This window comes from Leptosomus discolor, unplaced genomic scaffold (genome assembly GCF_034619465.1).
Source record: "Leptosomus discolor isolate bLepDis1 unplaced genomic scaffold, bLepDis1.hap2 HAP2_SCAFFOLD_35, whole genome shotgun sequence".
Taxonomy (NCBI): Eukaryota; Metazoa; Chordata; class Aves; order Leptosomiformes; family Leptosomidae; genus Leptosomus; species Leptosomus discolor.
The window spans coordinates 1,925,847-1,952,509 of NW_028237764.1; the positions used below are offsets into that span (position 1 = coordinate 1,925,847).

Consider the following 26,663-nt stretch of genomic DNA (forward strand, 5'->3'; position numbering starts at 1 on the left):
CAAACTCCAAAGTTTCTTGGAGCACTCATGGGTTCCACTGAGGGACGTTACTGACAAAGCCTCCCTGGGGGCTGGTTAAAGGACAAACCTGGAGGCAGTGAGGACAGGTAGGCAAAGGCAAGGTGAAGGTGGCTCTGATGATGAGTAAACCTTGCTGTGCTTCATCAAGACAAAAGACCAAGCACTGACTCGCCAGCCCCTGCAGGGCAGACCCTGTCCCTCAGCCATTCCTCAGGGTTCTTCCTGGGGCAGGGTGATGTGGGGATGTGCAGTGCCAAGGGCAGGGCCAAGGTCCTCTGCTTCTGGGTTTGTCCTGGGTGGGCTGAGGAGGCACTGAGGTGCTGGTGCCGTAAGGTGAAGGGGTCTTCTGGTAGGCCTTGGGGGTTGAGACAACAGCCATAATCAAGAGGAGAAAGACCTCGGCTCTCTTTGGGGCTTTTTGTCTTGCCAGAGTCCTTGACCGTCTCCACCACAGGATGTCCTACAGTGTCCCACACCTGCGCTTGCCATTGCACCGTGCAGATCAGACTGTGCCCAGGAGAGGCCTGAGCAATGCCTGAGGGACATGTGGCAAGAGGACAGTGCTGCCAAGAGCTCTGGAGTGTCACCCTGTTCCCAGAATCACAGAACCAAGGAGGCTGGAAGGCAGCCAGCCCCCACCTTTTCTGGGCTTCCCCTTCATGCTTGGTTTTAGGCAGCAGCTCCTTTCTCAGCCATGCCAGCCTCCTGCCACCTTGATGTGACTTCCAGCATGTCAAGGTGGACTGTACTGGATTGTTAAGAGGAGATCCTTGAGTATCAAACAGCTCTCTGGACCTGTCTTCTCTGCTTGTCTGTAGCCGATGGGTTCTTCTAAGAAGGTCCATCAGCAGGCCAAAGTCTATCCTATAGAAGCTCTGTTCTTTGTTTTCTTCCCTTTTTCTCAGTATCCACAACTCTACCTTCTCCCCCTGGACTTTTCCATTCCTAGCCAGCTCTTCCTTGTTTGTAAATGTTGTGTGTTAAACCCAGCAAGAATTTAGGCACAACCCTGCAGCTTGCACACCTCCCTCCTCCAACCTCTGTGGAACAGCGGAAAAGGAAAGAAGAGTAAAAGCAAGAAAACTTGTGGGTTAAGATGGGCACTTGGGGTCATTGCCCTGATTGTGTCCCCTCCAAACCTCTTGTACTCTCACCCCCCCAGTCTATTCACTGCTGGAGCACAGTCAGAAACAGAGCAGGCCTTGACGCTGTGCAAACACTCTTCAGCAACAGCCACAACATTACTGTGTTCTCAGCATAGTTTTGGTCACAAATCAAACACAAGACCATGGGAGCCTCCATGAATAAATGTATCTCCAGCCCAGCCAGACCCAGTCCAATCTCCACCCCTTCTCCATCCCCTTACTCTCATAATCAGCTCCACACTGTGCAAAAGCACCTCATCTGCCACCACCCCTTCCCATCACGTGACTGACAGCTATTATTGCCTTATCTATGGATCATCCCTCTCACACGTCCATGAAACGATCCATAAAGTGTCCACTGATTTAATGTTGTCCATGACTTGGGTTCCATTTGGGATGGCGGTTACTGAGGACAAGAGAGGTGTGATGTGTGGAGTTACTGGTCATGAAACCAGCTCAGGTTGGATCGTTGCTTCACTTGCTCAGGCTTTTAGAATGCTCATTTAGGTGATATGTGCTCTAGAACTTTCTAAAATGTACAACTCAAATCGTGAGTTTTTTTCTACCCAGGTTAAATCTACTGCAGGTACACATCAGATTTTCCAGAAATAAACCCAGTGCACCCACATCTTTGAGAAAAGAAATCCTACAATCAGGTTGGCCTTTTCCTGAGGGAGGTGTAACCTGTGCTGTCTTTCCCAGACAGTTCCCTACGTGCACTATGGGTCCTTATCTCCTTCTACAATAGGCAGGTTTTTGTCTGGGCAGGGCCAGGTTGATCAGTCGATCCTCTGGTATTAACTGCGCAGGTGGCTTCTGCCCAGGCTGCATCCCACCGCTTGTATTTCCCAGCCCCCTTTGCTCTCACTCTTGTCCTTAACAGTCCCTTCTCTCGGTCAATCATTCCGGAGGCTGGTGTGTGACAGGGGATGTGGCACACCCAATCATTGCCACGTTCCCTGGCCCAGGGGCTTCTGAGGGTGTTTCAGAAAGGAATCCTGCTGTCTGCCTCAGGTCTTTCTGGGGTGCCACAGCACTTGCTTTTCAAGGCCCAGGATGGTGTTTTGGGGGGTGGTTTGGGTCATGGGGCATGTTGCCATCCATCTGGTTGTCACTTCCACCACAGTAAGGACATGGCGCTTACCTTGGCAGGTTCGTGGCAGTGTGATATAACCCATCTGTGAGGCCTCTCTGGATTGATATCGCAGCCACCATCCTTCACAGCACAGAGGCTTTGCTCGCTTGGCTCACTTGACTCCGGTGCGTGTGTCACACTCCTGAATAACACCTGCAATGGCTTCAGTGGTCAAGTCCACCCCTCCACCTCAAGCCCATCTGGACATTGAAGCTCTCCCTAGATGTCCTGACCCTACAGGATTCCACTAACTTATGACTAGTTAACTCCTGTGTTCCCAGTGTTGGTCCACCTCAGCCACTTCCATTGTTGCACCCGGTCTACTTGCTTGTTGTGTTGATGTTCCTCAGGGATTTCTCTGTCACTTCCCTTGTCCCTGGCGAGTGACTCCAGCTGTTGAGCTTCCTCATCCTCCAACTCCCGACTTGTTCAGCATTCGGGCCAACACTGTTGAATGTCCTTCCTTTCCCCCTGTACAGGGGAGCCCCATTCAGGGAGAAGGCCTGGGTATGGATTGTCATGCTCCTTCTGCCTGAGTACCTGATGGGACAGCAGCAGGTGTGTGACTTGTTTGTGCCTCTCCAGGAAGCTGAAAGAGCAGGTTCAGAAGATCACGGTGAGGTTACTTCTGTCTGGTCAGGTGAAAGGCCAGAGGAAGGATGATGAGTTAGGCTGGCTGCTTGAAGGGGGCTTCCTGAGGTTTTTAATCTTTCCTTGGAAGCAGGAAAAATCAGGAGAAAGAAAAACTGCTCCAAAGTGCTGCTTGGAAAGTGGAGACTGGACATGAGGAAGAAGAAATGTGCAGTAGAGCTGAGAGAGTTGTCATCAGTGCTGCTGAGCCTAGTTGGAGGCCTGTAACTAGTGGTGTTCCCAGGAGTCAGTACTAGGTCGAATCTTATTCACTCTATTTATCAGCCACTGGATGAAGGGACAGAGTGCACCCTCAGCCAGTTTGGTGACGATAGAAATTGGGAGGAGTGACTGACACGCCAGAAGGCTGTGCTGCCATTCAGAGAGATCTGGACAGGCTGGAGAGGTGGACAGGGAGGAACCTCATGAGGTTCAACAAGGGCAGGTAATAGAGTCAGATGGAAGATATGTGCAGGCTGATACAGGGACAGGACAACATCTGGGGGCCTCTTCTTGCAGGCTCTTGGCACTTTCCTTTGGCCAACTGCAATGGCAGCTGATGCCCCAATAAAGGGCATCTGAACCTGTCCCTGTTGTGATGTTCAGGGTGGCCTGTAGAGCTGTTCGTCTGATGGGATGGAGTCATGTGCCACAGGGAGAGCTCAGTGTCTCTCTTCCTCCTCTCCATCTGGTGGATTTACTAGATCTTCACTGACTGCATTGGCAGTTGTCTCATGGTCAGCCCCACGTCGTGTGACACGATTCAGAGCAGCTACTCAAGTCAAAGTTCCAGTCCAGGCCCACAGAGCTACCTGAGATGCCAGGGCTGGCACAGGAGTCACAGGTCCTACAGGAAAAGCAATTTTCATTCAGGGAAGGTGTGCTAGAGACACCCCTGATGGCACCTCAGAGAGTGGGATTTAGTGTTTTGTGCCATTGATGGTTGCCATCAGTCAGAGGCATCAATCAGAGATGCCACCAAAGAGGCAAGGTCTGTCCCTTATTCTATCTAACATAAAGATGGGTGAACATAAAGCGCATCACAGCGGGGTCTTTACTCACCCCCTGACCATTCAACCAAGGAAGAGCCCAAGCATTTTAACAGTGTGCCTGGAGACATCTTGCCTTCAAAGACAGCATCCCCCAGGCACAGCAATGGCCCATATCAAAACTCAGTTGAAACCCAAAAGGGAATTCAAGGGCACCAAGACGAGCTGTTGCTACATCAGGAACAGTTGAAAAAGAAACAGAGATCCTACAGGACTACTCCTACATTAGGTAAGAATACATGTAGATAGATCTGGGATAGTTTATGTCCTCTTTGCTGCAGTTACCACCAGCAAGGTCTCCCAGGCCTTTGAGCTGTGAGGCAGGACTCTGGAGGAGAACAACCAGTGGCGGATGGGGATCAAGCCAGGGGTCCCTTAGCAAACCACACCCTTTCCAGTCCATGGGACTGGACATGTTGCATCCAAGGGTGCTGGTCAGCTCATGAGGATGACTAAACCCAGCCTCCCCCAGCAGTGGGCATTCCCCATCTCCATGGCCTGCACGCAAGATGGAAACATCTGTATCATCCCTGATATGCACAGGAGGGGCCTTCCTTCCTGCTATGTTTCCAGTAAAACCCTCCTCCTCCTCCTCTACCTATTTTCTATTGCTGGACAGCCTTTTAAGGATTTGATAAAGCCATCAGCAATCTCTTTGTTTCTCACTGACATCCCCCGACGCTCTCTCCCACACCTACACATGACCAACGACTACTGCTCAGGGCCGCTCCCTCTTCAGAAGAGGCCTTGAGAGTTTTAGATCTTCTTGGTGCTTTTTAGAATCTTCCTTGGTGTCTCTAGAGCTCATGGTGAGCTTTCTTAGCCATAGCAGGATCTTTTTGACCATGTCTTATGAAATGATTTCCTGTCTGTGATTGTGCAGAAGGAGCAGTCCCCGAAAAGCACCAAATCAATCAAAACCAATACCGAGTGAAGTGTCAGTAGGAGCCAGGTGAGTTGCCCTCATGGCTGTGGCTTCCTGGCAAGGAGTCTGTCCTGAGAAGGGGATCCAGCCTCAGCCACACTCTGAGAGGGAAACAGCAGTGTCCATGCCACCTGGTGACACAAAGGGTGGGTTTTGCAAGGCCACCCTTCATCTGAACCGCTTCAGAGAGGGACTTGCGGATTGGGTATCACGCTGTGGATGGTAAATCCTGATTGCATTGGCATCACCCAGAGGGGCTACCCTGGTGCAGATGGCTCTGCTGCAGAGATTGATGTTTAGGCAGATGAATGCTGTTGTTGTTGGAGATAGTGAATTCACCCGAGCACTTGGAGGATAATTGGAGGATTGCCACCTCAGTGGCCCTTCAGTGAACTGGTTCCTGTTTGCCATTGTCTCCCTGTCGTGGTGCAGGGTGTGGTGTCAAAGGTGCTGAGCAGAGGAGCACAATCCCTTCTTGTGGCTGCGCTCCTGCTCCTACAGCCCAGGAGGCTGTTGCCCACCTTTGCTGCTGGTTCGTGTTTTGCCTGATGATAATCAAGGACCACCAGGGCCATTTCCACAGAGCTGCTGCCCGCCCACGTGGCTCCTGGCTTCTGTCCCTGCAGCCTGTAGTTGCCCTGCTCAGCCCTTGGGTCTGTTCAGAAGGCGTGTGTGAGATTCACTTCTTGCTTTCTCCAGTCATGGAGACCTTCCAACTGGACCAGAGTACCCCTACTATGGCACTGGCCTCGTCTGTCAACAGCCTTGGCCTCATCCTGTCTGCTCCAATGGGCTCCTAAAGGTTGGGCTGACCTTATCTAAGTAACCCCTGACTTGATCTCTGTCACTGTTCGATTGTTTCTGGGCTTCTGCCTCTTAGACACACATAACTAAAAGACCTTGCTGGGGAAGACAAAGGCCAAAAGTGCCTCAGATCTCTCTACACCTACTCTGAGGAAATTCAGCAGCGGCCACACATTGTCTGCAGTTTTTCTTCAACTCTTCCTGAAGCAGTAACAGCTCATCATTGTGCCCTTGAATTGCCTTGCAAGTGTCAGCCTCACAGCAGCTATGGCTTTTCTAAAACAAAAGGGAGTTCTGCATTCCTCCTTTTTTCGATCCTTGCATCCACCTCTTGTAGGCTTCCTTTTTTTCTGTGTAGCTTCCCTGTGAGTCTCCTGTTCCCCCAAGCTTCTCACCTGACAGCTCTGCTTGTTGTCCTGACTCTTGGTGCGCACTCTCTTGTGCTTGAAAGACACTGTCCTTGAACACCAGCTAGACTGAGCATTGCTGCCCTTCTGTGCTGCTCACATGGGCTCCTGCCCTAAAATTCACAAGGCTTGGCCAAAGTCTGCTCCTCCGAGGTCTTGCATCTTCACTCTTCTATTCTCCTTCTGCTTAGGAGGGGAGACGCCATGCTTCCGTGGTCATGACAGGAAAGGTTTTCACACCCATGCCCAGCTCTTCCTTCTTTGAAAGCAGCAGATGCAGATGAGCGTCACCCTTGCTGACCAAGCTGGCAGCTGTGCTATAAACACCTGTGTCCCAAGCCCCTCCAGAAACCTCCAAGACTGTTTGCATGTTGTTGTGGTCCCCTTCCAGTGAATGCCAGGTAATTCAAGTCCACAAGGGGACTTAAATGGGTTCTCTGCCTCACACCAAATGTTCTAGAGTGGATGGTAGATGGCAGTGTGGAGAGGAAAGGAGGTGCCCACAAAGAGAGCAAAACCTGCTCTCCTCAAGGCCAGAGAGAAACAGAGCAGGGCTGCGCAGTCTGAACAGGAGAGGGGTTTGTTGTCTGTTGTGTCTCTGCAGCCCCAAGGGCCTGTGGTGGAGGGGAAGCTGACCTCAGGGAGGACAACATGAAGTCGAAAATGTCCATGATGTGGACATGCTGTGACTCAGGCACACTGTGAAAACCATTCGCCTCATCCATGATTGTATCATCGAGGGGACGGTTACACACTGGAGGAGAGAAGAACCAGCAGAGTTGGAGAAGGAATGTCCATGAGAGAAGACCCTGCTGCGATGAGCTTTGTACTCACACTCTGCCCGACATTTACTGGATAGAGACAGGACACCCCTGAGGTGACTTCAGGGGTGGGATTCAGTCACTGGCCCAAAGGCATTGACTCTGAGGTGTCCTGGGTGGTGCCTGTCACTCAGCTAGTCTGAATGGGGGCGGGGTTCCTGGGTTGGACCTGTGCTGTCCGTGTCAGGTTCCTGCAGTTGTGCTGGGGAGCTCTTGCACCTCCCGGAGCACTATGGGCCTGTATTTGGATATTAAATTGAGGTTCAGCTGCCCCGAATAAGGGCAGGCAATGAAGGGATGCACAGGAGACAACTGCCGTTAGACTCGTAAGACATAGAGAAAATAGAGCTGATGGAGAAGAGAAAGAGAGAGACTTGGCTCTGCCTGTGCCACATGGCTCCGTTTGATCAACTGAATACCTCTAGAGGATGCCCTGGACATAGGGAATAGTTACAGGTTCTGCCCGTGGTCCTGCCTGCGGTCCTGCCCATGGGCACTTTCTGTCTTTTAAGTTGGCCAACGGAATTTCCCACCAGCCTCTAAGAAGATGCCCCCAGATGTTGCCCTGTGCCTAGGAACTGCTCCATCAGAGCTTGCAGTCACCAGCATGCATCTTGGTCACCTCTGGCACCAAATCTGTCACCAAGTGTCTGTGCCTGAGCACCTTCCTCCTGCCCTCCATTTCCAGTAACGAGCAAGGGACCTGAGACAAGGAGCTCACGTGCAGGAGCCTATCTTGTGCACGTCTGAACGGAGGCAAGAGGGATCCCCCCTCCTGCGGGTTTGTGGTGGGCATGGGATGAAGCTAACTCCTCTTTTAGCCCTGGGGACTACAGACCCAGGATGAGATGCCTCCCTTGAGACAGCTGAATCCCTTCCCTCAGGCTGGGTGAAGGAGATCCCTCCCTGTGTTTTAGAAGAGTCCAGGAAGACCCACCGCTGAATCGTGAGGTCCAGACAGGCCCCCCTCACTTTCTAAACTTCCTCTCCAAGAGGAGTGTCGGTGCAGCTCAATCCAGCCTTAGCCCCCGACTGCAAAGAAGAGTTTGGAGCCTCGGTTCTAGCAGACACACGTGTTCCTGAGCTGCCTCCCCTCATGAGTGCCAGAAGGTCAACTGCCCCAAGGGCGTGTGTGGCTGTGGTGAATCCTGGAGAGTCCCTCCCGGGAAACCTTGCCGGCTGGGGTTAAAGCACAACCAACACAAACTCCAGAGGTCTATTCCAGTGCTGGACTCTTCCCCTGGTGATTGGAGTTTTTTATTCTTTATGTCAAGTTAGAAAGCATTAGACAACTACGTGGACGAAATCAAAGCAGGGGAACATGACTTTCATGTCTTTTAACATTTTACAGCTGATTCCACACAGGGACACCGTAGATAGTCTGTGGGGTCCATCAAGCGATTTCTCAGCCCTGAGGGTAGCCATCTCTTCATCGATTGTTTCACCCTCTGTGCCCCATTGACTACTGACCATCCTTTGATGATTTCCCTTTAACGTGTGGTTGGTCAGGCACAGCTTGAAGCAGCTACTGGCGTTAAGCTATAGAGGGACACTGAAGATGCTCTGGAGTGCAAAGATGTCATGGTGGGGCATGGCATAACGGGAGGGCCTCAGGAGACCTTTCCCCTTCTTGAGGAAGATGAAAGCCAGGCTGGACACACGGTTTTGTTGGAGCAAGTATGGGGTGCTTTATTCAGGCCACCACGTACCCCAGGGAGAGTTCTGGTACTATTTGGGACTCTTTTGCATACTCTGTAGTATCACTTTGTCCAGAGGAGCTTCTTCAAGGCAATTCTCATTTCCTTATTCCTCAGGCTATAGATGACAGGGTTAAACATGGGGGTCCCAACTGTGTAAAGCAGGGCAAGGTATTTGTTGGTGCCTATGGAATCCCTTGACCGTTGCTTTAAGTAGACGACTGTGGCCAAGCCGTAGCAGAGCGTCACCACCCAGAGATGGGAAGAGCAGGTGGAAAAGGCTTTGTGTCTGCCCAGAGCCAACAGTATTTTCAGAGTTTCCCTGGTAATTTTAACGTAAGACACAACTATGAAGGAGAAGGGAAGGACTCCGAATGCCAGGATGATGGTGTACAGCATCCCTTGGTTCCAGAAAGTGTCTGCACAGGCCAGTGCCAGCAGAGGGGGGAGGTCACAGAAAAAGTGGTGAAGGTGACGAGATGCACAGAAGGGCAAAGTGAACTCCTGGTGGGTCTGTCCTACTTGCACTGGTAAGACAGTCAGCCACGACCCCACCACCAGCCAGATGCAGAGACCCCTGCTCATGGTGAGGGCATAGTGCAGGGGGTCACAGAGGGCTGTGCAGCGGTCGTGCGCCACGGCAACAAGGAGAAGGCACTCAATGCTGCCCCACAAAACCAGAAAATACAGCTGGGCAGCACAGCCAAGACCCTGAGGAGAAGGGCCTGGGCACTACGAGGGATGCCAGAGGAGCCGGTGGTACACACTCACCGTGTGGAAGTCCAGCTGCAGATGGGGCTGCAGAGACGGGGCTACGCTAGGGGGTGCGTGGCCACCCAGACAAGGGACCTCTAATCCCCCTTGGCTCGGCACTGCTGTGGTCACATCTGGGTGACCAGAGTCTGGCTTTGGGGCTCCCTTGCCTGGAGGAGTGGGGAGGAAAAGGAAAGCCTGCCGAGGAGATCTGCCAGGCTGGAGTTTGGAGCCTGTGCAGAGAGGATGAAGGTTCTGGGTTTCTTTAACCTGCTGAAGTGGAGGCTGAGGGCACTACAGGAGCAGCGTGCACCTGCTTGAAGGGTGGTTTCAGAGCTGATGGAGATTTTCTTGGTAGTGGGAAGAGAAGGAAACCTCCACAAAGTGCAGCTTGGAAGGTTTAGACTGGAGGGGAGAACAAAAGAAATGTCTCACAGAGGGTAATCTTGCAGTGCAAGAGGTCCCCCAGAGGGCATCTGTATCAGCCTATGGCTTTGTGTTTCAAGGAATGGCCAGCGAGAGTGGAGAGACACGAGGGAAGGTGGAGAAATGGTGGGGTGAGAGCTGGGTGGGAAAGCAAGCAGGGTGTGAACAGCCTGAAGGGAAAGAGGTGCAGGCTTGGGGCAGGGCAGGACAGGCTGAAGTAAAGATGGCCAAGGGCTGTAGCAAGGCTGAAAGGTCCAAGAGGCCTGAGGTCTTGGTCCTCTTGGCTAGAGCAGTTGCCTCTGCCAGCGAGGCTGGTGAGATGGAACTTGGAGGGTGTCAGGATGGGCCTTGGCAGGGCCTGAGGGTCAGGGCTTGGCCTTTCTGCTTCCTAAAGCAAAGCAAAGGGTTTTCTCAGCATTCCAGCCCCCTGCACAGGGCCTTGGCCTGCCTGCAAGCATGGCCTCCAGTGATCTGCTCTAAGGAGGCCCTGGGGAGGCTTTGTCAGTAAGGGCCCTCAGGGGGCCAGTCAGGGCTTCAAGGGACTTCTGGGTTTTGCTTCTGACTTTGACTTCTGGAGAGGTTTCTTCAGGCTTCTCTCAGTACCTGAGGGTCATGGAATGAGCCCCAAATGCCCTAATGAGCTGTTTACCTTGTCATTTTCTTCAAGTCTTCAAAACTTGCACAGATAACTGGAGCTATTTCATAGTGTAGTTTAGGAGGAAGATTTCAAGGTGCATCTAAGAATTTTTTTTTTTTTTTAAGGGTTACACCTTCTGCCTTTTCTTTCAGCGAAGGGGTTAGAGCAGCATTCTCTAAGTGCTAACGATCCCGAGGGTCTCCTCAGGAGGTCTGGACTGGTCAGAAAGGCATTTGTTTGAGGTCTGACACTGTATGGACAACCTTACTCCTTACCTCCCCAACCCCACCATTTTCCTCATTGTCCCCTGGAACCTGCATCACTTTTTGTGACATCAGCCTTCTCCCCTGCATTCTGCAGCTGGATGTTACAGCTCCATTGCATCATCTCCCGCCTGCTCTCCTGACAGACCCGGCTGCACGCGGGTACAGAAGAACTTTCCTGATGTGTAGAGAACAGTGCGGCATGATGAAGTTTCATGAACAATAAAACACACTCTGCAAGCATATGCTCTGTCCGAGCTGTCTCTAACGAGCTTGAACTTCCTACAAGCGATAATCTGAGGAGAAATAGCTACAGTAGGTGGATACAAGATAATTAGAAATAAAGACAATGAAAGGGTTGGCTAAGGACACAATCAGACTGTTGAAAGACAGGTAAGATTTTACTGCCTGAAGCTCAAAACAGCAACATAAGTGAGAGGCATCTGAATGAACAAAGATTAAGGGGAGGAGGAAACCAGAGAGTAATGATCTGGCCAGTCTGCATCTGAAAAGATGACTTCAGAAGTGGTCATTGTATCCTGAACAGGTGCAAATATCTGAAAGATTAAAGAAATTAGATCCACCATAGAACAGGAAGAACAGTGTTAGTGAACTCCGAGGGGAAGATGCTATTTCTTTGGAATATCCCTTCGTAAAGGTCATGGGAATGGCAGAGGTCTCTTCTGAGAGAGGACAAACATCCATCTTTGAAAGAGGCCGAAAGTGCATCCCAGGGAACCCCAGACTGTACAAGCTCATGCTGGGGAGGAGTGTGACATCACTGAGAGTCCTCATGGGTGACAGTTCTGAGCACCTGCGAGAGAGTGACTGTCAACATGGACTCTCCAAGGGTCACTCATGCCTCACCAACCTGACAGCTGCACTTGTGCATGAGCAGATAAAAAGTGGCTGCCATTTGCCTCAGCTTCAGCCCAACCCTTGCCGTGGTCTCCCTCAATATTCTTCTACCCAAGTCAGGCCATTCCAGTCGGGACGGGTAGAGAAACATTAGGTTAAAACTGCATTAGGAAAAGCGTTGCTGGCAGGTGGAGGGAGGTGACCCTTCCCCTCCACTCAGCACTGGTGAGGACACACCTGGAGTGCTGTGTCCAGTGCTGGGCTGCCCAGGGCGATGAAGTTGCTGATCTACTAAAGCACGTCCAGCAAAGGGCCACAGAGCTGGTTTAAGGGACTGGAGCAGCTTTCATAGGTGTTAAGGCTGAGAGTTGTGGGACTGTTCAGTCTGGAGAAGGAAGCTTGGAGGGATTTTATTAATGTATAGGAATACCTGATGGGAGAGCATGAAGACCAGGGAGCCAAACTTTTCTTGGTAGTTCCCAGTGACAAGGGGGTGATGGACACAGATATATAGACACAAAATTCTGTCTGAAACAGGTAAATGCTTTTTGACTGGAAGGGTGGTCAACAACTGGAACAGAGTGCCCCAGTGGATTGGTGGAGTCTCCATCAACCGACCTCGACCAGGTCTTCAGCAACCTGCTCCAGCTGGCCCTGCCTCAGCTGGGGTTTGGACTAAATGATTTCAGTGTCTTTAGATGACCATTGAATGTCCCTTCCAACCAAATCTATCCATGATTCTATGATTCTAAAAGCTCATTTTGGTGAGGAGTGTGCCATCAATTAGAGTCCTCTTGGGTGACGTTCCTGGGCCCCTAAAAGAGAAGAACGTGTCCAAATGCAGGCAGAATGGACTTAGCAAGGATACATACTGGGACGTACGTGAGGAACACACAGACCTTTTCTGGGTGCTGTTCAATTTAATACCTGTATCCATGACCCAGAGGAGTCACCGTGTTTAACAAGAACAAATGTCAGATTCGACTCCTGGGATGAAAGAACACCAGTCACAAGTGTAGACTGGGAGAGGAGTGGGTGAAGAGCAGCCCTGTAGAACGGGATCTGGGGGTGCTGGGTGACAGCAGGCTCAACAGGAGTCACCAAGGTTCCCCATCAGCCAAGAGGGCAAACTGGAAGCTGGGGTGCATCAAACAAAGTAGAACCAGCCAGCCCAAAGAGGGGATTATCCCACTCTGTTCAGCATTGGTGTGGCCTCACCTTGAGCACTGTGTGCACTTCTGGGCCCCACAATTTTCAAGGATGTTAAGATACTTAAGGTGCTCAGAGGAGGGCAACAAAGCTGGTGGCAGGGCTGGAAGGCATGTCCTATGAGGAACGGCTAAGGAGAGTGGGTTTGTGTAACTTGGAAATAAAGAGGCTGAGGAGTGACCTCATTGCTCTCGACAGCTTCCTGCAATGGGGACGTGGAGAGGGAGGGGCTGAGCTCTCCTCCCTGATATCCTGTGACACGGCATGTGGGAATGGTTCCAAGCTGCACCAGGACAGGTTTAGACTGGACATTAGGAAGCATTTCTTTACCAAGAGGGTGGTCAAACCCTGCAACGGGCTTCCTAGAGAGGTGGTCAACACCCCAAGCCTGTCAGTATTTAAGAGGCATTGGGACAATGCCCTTAAGGACATGATTTATCTTTTGGTGGCAAGTGGTCAGGCAGCTGGACTGGATGATGATTGTAGGCCCCTTCCAACTGAACCATTCTATTCTATAGACAAACCTGTACAGGATGGATCCCTCCAGCACCCGGGCTTTGACACTCAGTCTCCTCAGTATGAGCCCCTGAGGCTACAGTCCCATTCCAGATGCTGGTACAGACCACCTCAGTCTCACACACACACCCACACGCAAACTCTGACGTCCAGTTACTCCGGTCTCTCAGTTGCTGGCACAAACGACACAAGGGCTGTCTGACCCCCTGGTCCTGCTCCAGTTGCTGCACTCACACCCCTGTGCTCACAGGTTCACGCAAAGGAGAGATTGACTCACTCAGGAAAGAGTTGGAAATAAAATTTCACGAGAAGACAGAACAGGTTACACTGGTCGAGGGCCTCCCCTAAACTTCCCATAATAAGTCCTGTGCAATCCAAAAATGCTCCTGCCCTGCATCCCAAAAGGTGTCCTCCACCTCCAGGCAACAGTCCCCTTAGCCCAAGTGGTGATCCAGAAAGCTGCTCTCAGTGACTTGTCTTGATGGGTTTGTCACCTGGATATGGGGCTGATGGCTCTCCGAGGGCAGCCCTGGAAGGAGCTGGGACAACTTGTTCATGCCTCAGGAGCCTGTAATCTGGGTTCCCACCTGCCACTGTGCCTCTGTGCTCTTCTTAGTTTGCAGAGAAGGGCTTTTGATGAGCTGGTGGCTCTCCTGGGATGGGTCTGGGAGAGCTGAGGCAGGGTATTAGCTGAGCTACTCCTTCTGCCATTGGTAGTGCTTTCTTCGACTGTACAGATGAGCTTCGTATCACTTAGCCTGACACAATCCCACAAGAACATCAGCCTCCTGAGGCATCTGTGTTTGGAGGTCACATACATATGCACTGATATTATCTAAGATGTGATAGCAGGTCTTTGGAATCACTGTCCAGAAAGGCATCATGATGAGGGGAAAAGCTGTACTGTTGCACGGGCAATGGCTTTGTTCAGGGCCAGCATCACAGCCTTGTTTCTAAGGCTGTAGACGAATGGATTCAAGAATGGGTACAGGACGGTGTTCAGCAAAGCTACGATTCTGTTTGTCTCCAAGGAAACATCTTCTGAAGGACACACATAGAGAGCAATGCAGCTCCCATATGCAATGGCCAAGGTGGTGAGATGGGAAGAACATGTAGTAAAAGCTTTTTTCCTCCCAGAGGCTGCTGGAAGGTGTAGAATACAGAGAAGGATGCCCATGTAAAATGCCAGAGTTAAACCTAAGGAATCCAGTATGACAAATGATATTAAAAGAGAGTCTAGTTTCCAAAACAGGCTGGTGTCAGAGCAGGACAATTTGAACAAGGGGGAGTTGTCACCAAAAAAATGGTGGATCTTGTTGGAGCCACAGAAAGTCAGCGCGTGGAGGAGGACCAGACGGTAACTCATGAGTGTGATGCCTGTGACCCAAGCAGCAACAACCAGGCGGATGCAGAGCTGAGGCTTCATGATGGCAGCGTAACACAAAGGCTGGCAGATGGCAACATAGCGGTCAAAGGACATGACAACCAGAAGAGCCAACTCTGTGCAGCCCAGGGCAAAATAGAAATAGGATTGGGCAAAGCAGCTGCTTAGGGAGATTCTTCTCCTCCCAGAAGCCAGGATCACAACGAGTTTGATGCTTGTGGAGGATGTAAACCAGATCTCCAGGAAGGACAGGTTGCTGATGAAAAAGTACATGGGGGTTTGCAGGTGGTGATCCATACACACCAGGAAAATGATGGTCATGTTCGCCACCACTGTTGTCAGGTAGACGAGCAGAAGGACCAGAGAGAGAAATAGCTGTAGTCTTTGATCAAGCCCTGAGAAACCCTCTAGGATGAACTCAGTAACTGCACTTTCACTTTCTGGTCCCATGCTCAATTTCAGTTCATCTTGAGGAGACAGGAACCTGGCAAAAACCAACTGTGATAATTTCACCATCTGGGTGAATACTTCTGTCCTTCCTTTTCTGCTGCTTTCCTTTCTTGCAGTCTTGCTATATGACACAGACAGAGACAGTCCTTCAAGCATTTCTCCCACCCCAATTTCTCTGTTTCGCATTTCAGTGGGAGTCCTCACAGAATTTGTCGTCTCTTTTCTACCCTTTCCAAACACTCACAAAGGATTTCTTTCTCCAGAACACATTTTAAAGAGGCTGTTAGCTATTTCATCCCATTCCTGGGTAATCACAAATTCATTCACTCAGACCTATTGCAAACCTCTGTCACACCTATGTGCCAAACTCTCCTCTTCTATTGCACGAATACTAAAAAAGAGAAACAAATGAAATCAAACCAAATCTGTATGTTAAAAGCTGTTCCTTCTATTTTTCCATACTTGCCTTTTTGGGCTAGGAATCGCTGAGAATCTGCTGATTTTAAAATAAGTAATATCAAGTATCTCTTCTGTAATCCCCCACTTTCTTCCATGGCTTCTTTTTCTCTGTTTCTTCAGGAGAGGACAGGGGTGGGAAGGGGGAACAAGGACCAAGCCTGACTTGTCTTCCTTAGTACTCTAAATAGTGACTGAAATTTTCTGTGGTTCCACACAGTCTCATCTGACATCCGCCTGCACTCAAATGCAGTTGTTTCCAAACAGCTGCTCATTGCTGTTACCCTCAAATGTCCTGATCTAAACACAGAGCAAGGGTGTCTGGAAGAGATTTGTAAGCTTTCTTTTACGTGCCAGTTACAGGCTGGGAGGACCCAGCCTCTAGCGTTTTCTCTTGTCTCCATTGAGTATAGAGGGAGCCTCTGGGAAACAAGTTCTCACAGGCACCTGCAGCACAGTCGGTGACACTCACTGTTCAAGTCTCAAATCTCGGATGTACCCAGTTATTATTTTTTAAACTCAAAATACGCATCTAACAGAATGAAGCACAAGAAAAGTATATACAATAACGACCAATGTTTTTCCCTTAATCTATATCGTTGTTTTTAGACATAGAAAGGAGCAGAGCAGATGAGACCAGACACAGGATGATTCACAACGCAAGGGGAGGATAGCGAGGGGAGGAGCTGGTGGGTTTGAAGCAGTGAAACAAAAGTTCTCCACAGGCTGTGCTGTCCCCTCAGGCTCTGTCCCAGGGCAGAATGGGTAGCATTACCCAAGGAGCAAAATGGGAATTTCAGCATAGGGTGGTGCTCCACGTTGGCACGATATTCAGCTTGGGGCTCAGGCTAGTCTTACATCCCAAATGCCCGACTTGTTCTTTGCCTCTAGTCTGACACAGGGGAAGCTCTGCACTGGGTTCGCCTGGAAAAGTTTCTGAGGTTAAACCACTGGCTGCATTTGAGTAAAAGCTCAAGCTCAGTCACCCCCAGCAGTTTGAGCGTGGTGAATCGGTGAATCAGAGGTGGTCATCCCAGTTTCCATTTTCTAGGTCAGTTCACACACTCAAAGGCTGGTGTCTTCTTACTCTGTTGGGTAACACCTAAATTATCTAAAAGTATTCTTCTCCTGAAGCCACCTCCTTAGGCGAACCTGCAGGTTTGCAGACAGATTCTGTTCAGGCCCAGCATCGCCAAACACGCAGCCAGCGTGAGAGACACAGAGTGAAGAAACAGAGGATGTGCAGGCGAAGGATATCCGGGTGAAGAAGGCCTTATCGTGGCTTTGCACAGAGGTTATCCTCAGGATGGTGCCTATCATGGAGGCATAAACCACAGCAGTCCCTGTGAAGGAGCTCAGCAGCACAGCGGAGGAGAGAGCAACGCTCCTGGTTCATAGTAGCTGGTGCCCGTGCGGGCTCCTCTCAGCAAAGGGATGATGCCCCAGAAGAAGCAGTCTCTGCATTGGGCACAGAGGGTCTGGTGGCACACAAGATGGTGAGGCTGAGCATGGGCAGAGGAGCCATTCCCCAGCAGGTGAACACGAGCACGGAGCACAAGCAGGACCTGGCAAAGACAAGAGCAACGCGAGGACTTGCAAATGGCCCTGCAGCCATCGAAACACGTCACAACACCTCAGTTAAACTCAGCTATGCCCAGGGAGACAGGGAATGTCTGCGGCTCATGAACAGCCACAGAGATCTCTTAGTCTGCAACACAGGACGGACAAACATGTCAGGGGGAAGGACCAAAGTGAACCAAATCCATGGGTTGATGCTGCAGGGGATGCAAGGCCCCCTCATGACCTTCACCCCAGATGAGCCTGAGAGGGGAATGGGATGGGACCCGCTGTCTTCCCAGCTGTGTATGTGCTGCTGCTGGTGTGGTGGCTTTAAAGGAGAGAAAGGATGGAAAGAGGTAACAGGATTGAGGCAGCTCCTGCCCTGAGCCTTGAACAAGAGCAAAGGAAGAGAACAGGGAAGTAAACGGGTGCAGACCCTTAGACACGAGAAGAACACAAACCTGCAGGACAGCAGCCAACGGGGCTAGCGGTAGTGGCCTGTGGACAATGCCTGTACACCAATCACAGCTTACTTAGTGGCGTGTATACTAGTAGAGAAACGTATATAATGATGCTGTAGCAAACAATAAAGGTCTTTGATTCACCCTCGATCGGAGTCCGTGCCCTCAATCTCCACAAATGGCGCCTGAACAGGGACTTGAATCGCGGCAGTGAGCGACCGGTGGAGAGCCCAGCAGAACGAATAAAGCAGCGGATTGAGAGCTGCCGTCCGGACAAGTAATCACCTAGGAAAAAAGGTGAGCGGCTGGGAATGTAACTTAAGGAGCAGCTGATCCAGTGGCAACCCCGTTGAACTCCGCAGGCTGCTGAAAGGAAGCAGGATCGCGGAGTCACATTAATCTTCTCTGCAGGACAGGGGTGAGCAACGGGGCAGAATGGGTACCTCTGTGTCTGCGGAGGAAAAGACTGTCATGAAGAGCTAAATAATCTGAAGGAGCAGCTGGATAAACAAAGCAAGAATCTCAATAGTTTAAAAAGGGAATTGGAACAAAGTGTGCAGGAGAGAGAGGCCAAAATTGAGTCCTAACTTAAGTGTATCTTGAAGTGGGTCAGGATCGCAGTCCCCGGAGTGGACTCATGTACTATCTATTCCCCCGAGATATGGGACGAATTTCGCCCCAAGGCTTGGGAAGAGGGGGACTTGGAAATGTTGCGTGCCTTGCCGCTTAAGTACAGGCGCCAGATGGGCCCCCTGGAGTACCCCCTCTCCGAGTACCCCTGGTTCCATGGGACGCTGTCACGGCTGAAGGTGGCTCAGCTGGTGCTGGTGGCGGCGCCGGCTCCCACGGTGTCTGCCTGGTGTGGCAGAGAGAGACGCGCCCAGTGAGAGCGTCCTCCTCTTCAGCTGCCAGGGCCGGCCGGCCCCAACCCCTGCGGCCCCGACACCCATGGCCTGGCTGAGCACCTCCCATTGCCCACCCCCGGCGAGGAGGAAGGAGGACAAGGACGATGCCGAAGGCTCATGGCGGGGGAAAGGGGACCCCCGGCATCACACCTGGGGTCACCCCAACCCTTCCCCCTCCCCCCAAAAATGGATCTCATCCCCCCACCCCCCAAAAAACGAGCTCCCCCCTCCCCTCCAAAAACACTGCAGTATGGACCTGCCCCTCCCACCCTGGTCAATTTTCGGCGGGGGGGGAGGGAAGTCTGTTGCTATGAAAATTGGGAAAAAAAAAAAGAAGGAAAAAAAAAAAAGAAAAAAAGAGAGGAAAAAAAAAGTAAAAAGAGAGAAAAAAGGGAAAAAAAAGAAAAAAAGATAAAAGAAAAGATATAAAAGCCTTTGACAGATTTCTAGAAGTGGATTCCTGCTAGCTAGGAACAGTCTGAGTTACAGGGGCTGAGCTTGTTTTCCTGTGTTTGCTTTACTTTGCCTTGGTCACGTGTGTTTCCTTTGATCTGTAACTGGTCACTCAGAGCGAGCACCAGTGCAGATGTTCTACAGAACAGGGAACTTTTGCCCCAGGGAAAGGGCAGCCTGACCCGAGCTGCCACCCACACCAAAGGGTTTCTCTTTCCATGTCCCCCCTGCACACACACACATGGTGCCCTGCTCTTCTCCCGGGACATCCCATCTCCCCACAGAGACATTTCCCTACAGAGCTCATCTCTGCTGACCTGGACGGCCATTCCTGCACCCCCTCCCCAGGCTCCCCACAGACCCTGAACTGGTGGTGCTGCTCTGCAGAGCAAGTGGGCTGTTGCGGCCATGGCCACGCTGGTGAGGCTGAGAGGCTGACCCAGCTCAGGGTGGCTACTGTCCCCTCCACCTCAGCACACAGATGCTTCCCCCGCAGCTCCAGAGAAGATCTTGCAGAAAGGAACTCAGACAAATAAGTCAGTGCAGGGTCCTTTATTTGGATTAAACACACGGAGAGCACAGCTCCTTATTTACACAAAGTCTCTGGAGCACACAAGACAGGCAGACACTGACGTAGAAATAGGACAAAGAATGATAACATTTTCTTGGGCATCAGTTTAATGAAGGATTTCATACCACCTGGAAAAGCTAAAACGCCAAGAAACCAAAGCAAACAATCCACCAAAGACAGACTGGGCCGGTAATGAGTTCCATTACTAGTGATAGGCAGAGGAAGATGGGCAGTTCATTGCTGCTTTTGCAACGAAACCAGTCATCACTTTCCTCAGGGCGTCCTTGAGCTCCAGGTTCCTCATGCTGTAGATGAGGGGGTTCACTGCTGGAGGCACCACCGAGTACAGAACTGCTGTCACCAGGTTCAGGGATGGGGAGGAGATGGAGGGGGGCTTCAGGTAGGCAAAAAAGCCAGTGCTGATAAACAGGGAGACCACAACCAGGTGAGGGAGGCAGGTGGAAAAGGCTTTGTGGCGTCCCTGCTCCGAGGGGATCCTCAGCACGGCCCTGAAGATCTGCACGTAGGACACCACAATGAACACAAAACAAACAACGTCAAAAATGACACTAGCCACAATTACCCCAGCCTCCCTGAGGTAGGTGTCTGAGCAGGAGAGCTTGAGGATCTGGGGGATTTCACAGAAGAACTGGTCCACAGCATTGCCCTGGCAGAGGGGCAGTGAAAATGTATTGGCCGTGTGCAGCACAGCATAGGGAAAAGCAGTGCCCCAGGCAGCTGCTGCCATGTGGACACAAGCTCTGCTGCCCAGGAGGGTCCCGTAGTGCAGGGGTTTGCAGATGGCCACGTAGCGGTCGTAGGCCATGACGGTGAGAAGAAAATACTCTGCTGCAATAAAAAAGAGATTGAGAAAGACCTGGGCAGCACATCCTGTATAGGAGATGGCCCTGGTGTTCCAGAGGGAATTGGTCATGGCTTTGGGGAGAGTGGTGGAGAGGCAGCCCAGGTCGAGGAGGGAGAGGTTGAGGAGGAAGAAGTACATGGGGGTTTGGAGGTGGGGGTCGCAGGCTACAGTGGTGATGATGAGGCCATTGCCCAGGAGGGCAGCCAGGTAGATGCCCAGGAAGAGCCCGAAGGTCAAGAGCTGCAACTCCCGTCTGTCTGCAAATGCCACCAGGAGGAATTGGTTGATGGAGCTGGCATTGGACATTATTTAATTGCAGGAATGAGGGACTGCTGAAAGAGAAAAAGTCATTGATAAGTGAGGGCAGATTGCGCTGAGCCAGTCTTATCCCTTTTCCCATAGATATCTCCCACAATGGCTTCATTTTTGAGGGAACTTCAGACAGTCCCTTTTTGTGAGGTCAGCATTGACGAGCAGGGACTCTGCCCATGGGCTCCAGACAAGTCAGACCTGTGCTATTGCAGTGGTCTCAAACAGCCCGTGCATTCAATAGCTGTTCCTGGCAATGGGTGCTTCACTTGAGTGAGAGGTATTTGCCTCGGTGACCGTGTGACAATTGTCCCTATTTATTGCAGTGTGATGGAGTCAGCACCCAGACCAGCTGTGTCTGAGAGGGAAGAGCCCAGGGAGGGACCCAGCCCTTCCAACTCTGCTCTCCTGAACAGCAAAGTCTGGGAAGGAATCACTGTAGGCTGAGAGAGAATATTTCTCACCATCATTTTCCATCTCCAGGCTCTCTCCAGACATGATAACAGCAGTGTGCCTGTGGGGGAGAATGGGCCTGTCACTGGGTTCCCATCCCCCCTGCTGAAGTGCTCCCAGCAAGGGAGAAGGGCACTTCAAGCTCTTCAGCCCAGGGAGATGCTCAGGTGCCCAAAAGACAATGCCCAGCATCTCCTAAAGAGAGACTCACCTTGTTTCAGGTTACTGCACTCTACATTATCCAAAGCCCCCAACGTTCAGTGTCTTAGAATTCATCTGAGACAATCCCCTGACGTCCAACGCCCACAACCCAGAGCTTTCAAAAGCAAGAACAGGAGCAGCAGGAATTGGAGAAAAAAACACAAAGCAATACCCTGATCCTTCTGCAAATGGGGAACAGGAGAGGAAGAGAGCTGGCACTCGGGAAAGCCTTCTCCTTACACAGCAGAGCACAGCACCTCCATGTTGGTGACATCCCAGGCATGTTGCTCTCAGTCCCTTTTATCTGCAGAAGGAAGAGGTTTATGTGTCAGGAGAGATGCAACTTTGCTGGGGATTTCTCCTTGCACCCACAGCTTCCCCCACAGATCCGTGAGGAACTCCCTGGCAGGATGAGTGCTGATGCCAGCTGGTGACAGAGTCCATGCCCCAGGTAACAGCCACCTGAGGTGAAGAGACACAGCTTGGAAGGACAGCCCTGGGCACCCCTGGCTGCACACCCACCTTCACACCCCACAGCCATCCCCACCAGAAGGCAGCCGTCATGCCCTGTCCCTCTCACACTGCACTAGGGAAGCCCTGCTCTGCAGCCCGGCTTCCTCTTCTCCATCACAGACAGATCCCAGAGGTTGGACACATTCAGAAGATCCTGCAAGGAGCCACCGACACATCACCCTGCACCCAGAGACTTACTGTGTCAGAGGCTGGGAAGAGTTCTCCTCCAGTGAGCTCTCAGCCATCCTCCCCCTCTCCCCTGCCTTCAACCTCTCTCTGCCCCGCTCCTTTCTCCTTGGTGCCCACAGGCAGCCCCCTCAGCCCTGCTGCGCTTTGCAGAGCAGCTGCTGCTGGGCAGAGCTGTCTCCCTGCAGCTCTGCCTGCTTGCTAGGAGCTCTCTCTGTCCCAGGAGCCCAGCCCAGATCAGCAGCAGAGCAACAGCCCAACAACTTTTTAATCATCTCTCTGGTGGTTTAGTGTGAAGTTCATAAATCACAGAGACTGTGAGGAAGTTGAGGAAACGTCTTGAGGAGTCAAAGTCAGATGCAAACTCCAAAGTTTCTTGCAGTGCTAATGGTTTCCTCTGAGGGAGGTTACTGACAAAGTCTCCCTGGGGGCTGGTTAAAAAGGAAAATGTGAGGCAGTGATGACAGGTAGGCAAAGGCAACATGAAGGTGGCTCAGATGATGAGTAAACCTTGCTGTGCTTTATCAAGACAAAAGACCAGGCCCTGAGCCCCAGCCCCAGCAAGGCAGACCCTGTCCCTCAGCCATTCCTCAGGGTTCTTCCTGGGGCAGGGTGATGTGGGGATGTGCAGTGCCAAGGGCAGGGCCAAGGTCCTCTGCTTCTGGGTTTGTCCTGAGTGGGCTGAGGAGGCACTGAGGTGCTGGTGCCGTAAGGTGAATGAGTCTTCTGGTAGGCCTTGGGGATTGAGACAACAGCCATAGCCAAGGGGAGAAAGACCTCGGCTCTCTTGGGGGCTTTTCGTCTTGCCAGAGCCCTTGAGCGTCTCCACCACAGGATGTCCTACAGTGTCCCACACCTGCGCTTGCCATTGCACCGTGCAGATCAGACTGTGCCCAGGAGAGGCCTGAGCAATGCCTGAGGGACATGTGGCAAGAGGACAGTGCTGCAGAGAGCTCTGGAGTGTCACCCTGTTCCCAGAATCACAGAACCAAGGAGGCTGGAAGGCAGCCAGCCACCACCTTTTCTAGGCTTCCCCTTCATGCTTGGTTTTAGCCAGCAGCTCCTTTCTCAGCCATGCCAGCCTCCTGCCACCTCTATGTGACTTCCAGCATGTCAAGGTGGACTGTTCTGGATTGTTAAGAGGAGATCCTTGAGTATCAAACAGCTCTCTGGACCTGTCCTCTCTGCTTGGCTGTAGCCCATCCGTTCTTCTAAGAAGGTCCATCAGCAGGCCGAAGTCTGCCCTATAGTAGCCCTGTTCTTTCTTTTCTTCCCTTTTTCTCAGTATCCTCAACTCTACCTTCTCCCCCTGGACTTTTCCATTCCTAGCCAGCTCTTCCTTGTTTGTAAATGTTGTGTGTTAAACCCAGCAAGAATTTAGGCACAACCCTGCAGCTTGCACACCTCCCTCCTCCAACCTCTGTGGAACAGCGGAAAAGGAAAGAAGAGTAAAAGCAAGAAAACTTGTGGGTAAAGATGGTCCCTTGGGGTCATTGCCCTGATTGTGTCCCCTCCAAACCTCTTGTACTCTAACCCCCCCAGTCTATTCACTGCTGGAGCACAGTCAGAAACAGAGCAGGCCTTGACGCTGTGCAGAGACTCTTCAGCAACAGCCACAACATTAGTGTGTTCTCAGCATAGTTTTGGTCACAAATCAAACGCAAGACGCTGGGATCTTCCATGAATAAATGTATCTCCAGCCCAGCCAGACCCAATCCAATCTCCACCCCTTCTCCATCCCCTTACTCTCATACTCAGGTCCCACACTGTGCAAAAGCACCTCATCTGCCACCACCCCTTCCCATCACGTGACTGACAGCTATTATTGCCTTATCTATGGGTCACCCCTCTCATATGTCCATGAAATGATCCATAAAGTGTCCACTGATTTAATGTTGTCCATGACTTAGGTTCCATTTGGGATGGCGGTTACTGAGGACAAGAGAGGTGTGATGTGTGGAGTTACTGGTCATGAAACCAGCTCAGGTTGGATCATTGCTTCACTTGCTCAGGTTTTTAGAATGTTCATTTAGGTGATATGTGCTGTAGAACTTTCTAAAATGTACAACTCAAATCGGGAGTTTTTTTCTACCCAGGTTAAATCTACTGCAGGTACACATCAGATTTTCCAGAAATAAACCCAGTGCACCCACATCTTTGAGAAAAGAAAACCCACAATCAGGTTGGCCTTTTCCTGAGGAAGGAGCCACCCGTGCTGTCTTTCCCAGACAGTTCCCTACGTGCACTATAGGGACATTATCTCCTTCTGCAATAGGCAGGTTTTTGTCTGGGCAGGGCCAGGTCGGTCAGTCGATCCTCTGGTATTAACTACGCAGGTGGCTTCTGCTCAGGCTGCATCCCACCGCTTGTATTTCCCAGTCCCCTTTGCTCTCACTCTTGTCCTTAACAGTCTCTTCTCTCTGTCAATCATTCCAGAGGCTGGTGTGTGACAGGGGATGTGGCACACCCAATCATTGCCACATTCCCTGGCCCAGGGGCTTCTGAGGGTGTTTCAGAAAGGAATCCTGCTGTCTGCCTCAGGTCTTTCTGGGGTGTCACAGCACTTGCTGTTCAAGGCCCAGGATGGTGTTTCGGGAGGTGGTTTGCGTCACGGGCCATGTTGCCATCCATCTGGTTGTCACTTCCACCACAGTAAGAACATGGCACTTGCCTTGGCAGGTTCGTGGCAGTGTGATATAACCCATCTGTGAGGCCTCTCTGGATTGATATCGCAGCCACCATCCTTCACACCACAGAGGCTTTGCTCGCTTGGCTCACTTGACTATGGCGCATGTGTCACACTCCTGAATAACACCTGCAATGGCTTCAGTGGTCAAGTCCACCTCTCCATCTCAAGCCCATCTGGACATCTGCTAGGGTGATTACTGAGTTGGGGCTTGTCTTCCTGTCTCATCCCTGGTTCCCTCAGGTGTCATTTGGGTTCCCATCCCAAACATGGTGTACTCCATTTTTATGTCAATGTCACAGTCATGGCATCCTCAGAGGTGGCTTGGGTCCATATCTCAACCATGTTGTTCTGACGGCACCAAACAGTGACTAAATGGGTTTCACTGGGTTAGGCAAGACTCCCTTCTGTTAGGCAGTGTGTCCATGGAGAGGGATTACCTGCCTTTTCAGGCTTCAAAGCACAGGCACTGGGAGGTGATAACCACCCTAGGCACCTGCCCACACACCCTGACACCCAGAGACTGGTTGCCTCAGGGCATCTCTCAGGATCTCCTCACCGCTAACTTCTCTCCTCTGATGCCACAATTCCACACCAGATTGCACAGGCATTAGGAGACAGGAACAATGTTCCCATAAAATTGCTGCATCATTATCTGGAGACCCAAGACTTATCACCTCCCCTTTCTGAGAAGAACAAGTGGGCAACAAAGAAAAGGACACCTCTGGTCTCCCAAAAGTAACAGATGGAACCACATTGAAGAGAAACACCAGTTACTAATGCCCAATGACTTTGCAGAAGTCAATGATGTAAACATAGTATCATAGAATCATGTAATTGTTTGGGTTCAAAGGGACCTCAAACATCACCTAGTTCCAACTATTCTGCCATGGCAGAGACACCTCGTACTAGACTAAGTTGCTCAAGGTTCCATCCAACCTCATCTTGAAGACTTCCAGGGATGGAGCTGAGGCTGACCGGTCTGTAGTTACTTAAGTCCTCCTTCTTGCCCTTTTGAAGACTGGAGTGACATTTGCTTTCCTCCAGTCCTCAGGCACCTCATCTGTTCCCCACGACTTCCCAAAGACGAGGAGGAGTGGTCTAGCAATGACTTCCGCCAGCTCTCTCAGCACCCATGGGTGCACCCCATGAGAGCCCATAGATTTGTGTATGTCCAGCTTGCTTAACTGATCCCAAACCCAGTCCTCATCAACCAAGGCAAACTCCTCCTTTCTCCTGATTTCCTCTGGGGCCTCAGGGGTCTGGGACTCCTGAGGATTGTTCCCAGCAGTATAGACAGAGGCACAGAAGGCATTCAGTAGCTCCACCTTCTTTGTATCCTCTGTCACCAGGGCACCTTCCTCATTCAACAGTGGGCCTGCATTGCCTCTGGTATTAGTTTTGTCTGTAGTGTATTTGGAAAAGCCCTTTCTGTTGTCCTTGACCTCCCTTGCAAGGCTTAACTCCAAGGAGGCCTTAGCTTTCCTAGTTGCCTCCCTACATCCTCTGACAACACTCTTACAGTGCTCCCAATTGGCCATCCCCTCCTTCCAAGATCTATAGAATCTCTTCTTCCGCTTGAGTTTGCCCATCTCGTCCTAGTTGTGACATGCAAGTCACCTGGCTCCCTTTCTTGATTTCCTACCCACTGGGATGCTCAGATCTTGAGCTTAGAAGAACTGGTCCTTGAATAAAAAACAACTCTCTTGGGCCTCTTTACCTTCTAGTACCCTGTCCCGTGGGATTATCCTTAACAATTGCTTGAAAAGGCCAAAGTTGGCCCTGCTGAAGTCCAGGGTTTTGATTTTGCTTGGTATTCTCTTCCTGCCACACAAGATCCTGAACTCCACCATCTCATGGTCGCTGCAGCCAAGGCTGCCCTCGACCTTCACTGCTTCAACCAGACCCTGCTTG

General features: G+C 51.3%; 3 protein-coding genes across 3 annotated transcripts; all 3 read right to left on the reverse strand.

The window, feature by feature from the left end:
* Positions 1 to 8,697: 8,697 nt before the first annotated feature.
* Positions 8,698 to 10,751, reverse strand: LOC147412983 (olfactory receptor 10AG1-like). The gene is made up of 3 exons (XM_086480849.1): positions 10,726 to 10,751; positions 9,406 to 9,432; positions 8,698 to 9,298 (listed from the first exon to the last, which is right to left on the reverse strand). The coding sequence occupies exons 1-3, from the start codon at positions 10,749 to 10,751 to the stop codon at positions 8,698 to 8,700; spliced, it is 654 nt and encodes a 217-aa protein (XP_086336975.1).
* A 3,425-nt stretch (positions 10,752 to 14,176) lies between these two features.
* On the reverse strand, positions 14,177 to 15,196 carry LOC147412984 (olfactory receptor 6E1-like). The gene has a single exon (XM_086480851.1). It carries the CDS (start codon positions 15,194 to 15,196, stop codon positions 14,177 to 14,179), a length of 1,020 nt encoding a protein of 339 aa, XP_086336977.1.
* Positions 15,197 to 19,741: 4,545 nt separating this feature from the next.
* LOC147412985 (olfactory receptor 14A16-like) lies at positions 19,742 to 20,707 on the reverse strand. The gene has a single exon (XM_086480852.1). It carries the CDS (start codon positions 20,705 to 20,707, stop codon positions 19,742 to 19,744), a length of 966 nt encoding a protein of 321 aa, XP_086336978.1.
* Positions 20,708 to 26,663: the final 5,956 nt, after the last annotated feature.

Bases quoted from the DNA above. Each gene is read 5' to 3' on its own strand.
- LOC147412983 (XM_086480849.1), bottom strand. From the start codon at position 10,751: ATGAGGAAAATGGTGGGGTTGGGGAG. The intron at 9,433-10,725 runs GTAAGGAGTAAG...CCGTCTCTGCAG, and splicing joins AAAATGGTGGGGTTGGGGAG to CCCCATCTGCAGCTGGACTT. The intron at 9,299-9,405 runs GTGAGTGTGTAC...TTTGTGGGGCAG, and splicing joins TGCAGCTGGACTTCCACACG to CATTGAGTGCCTTCTCCTTG.
- LOC147412984 (XM_086480851.1), bottom strand. From the start codon at position 15,196: ATGGTGAAATTATCACAGTTGGTTTTTGCCAGGTTCCTGTCTCCTCAA.
- LOC147412985 (XM_086480852.1), bottom strand. From the start codon at position 20,707: ATGTCCAATGCCAGCTCCATCAACCAATTCCTCCTGGTGGCATTTGCA.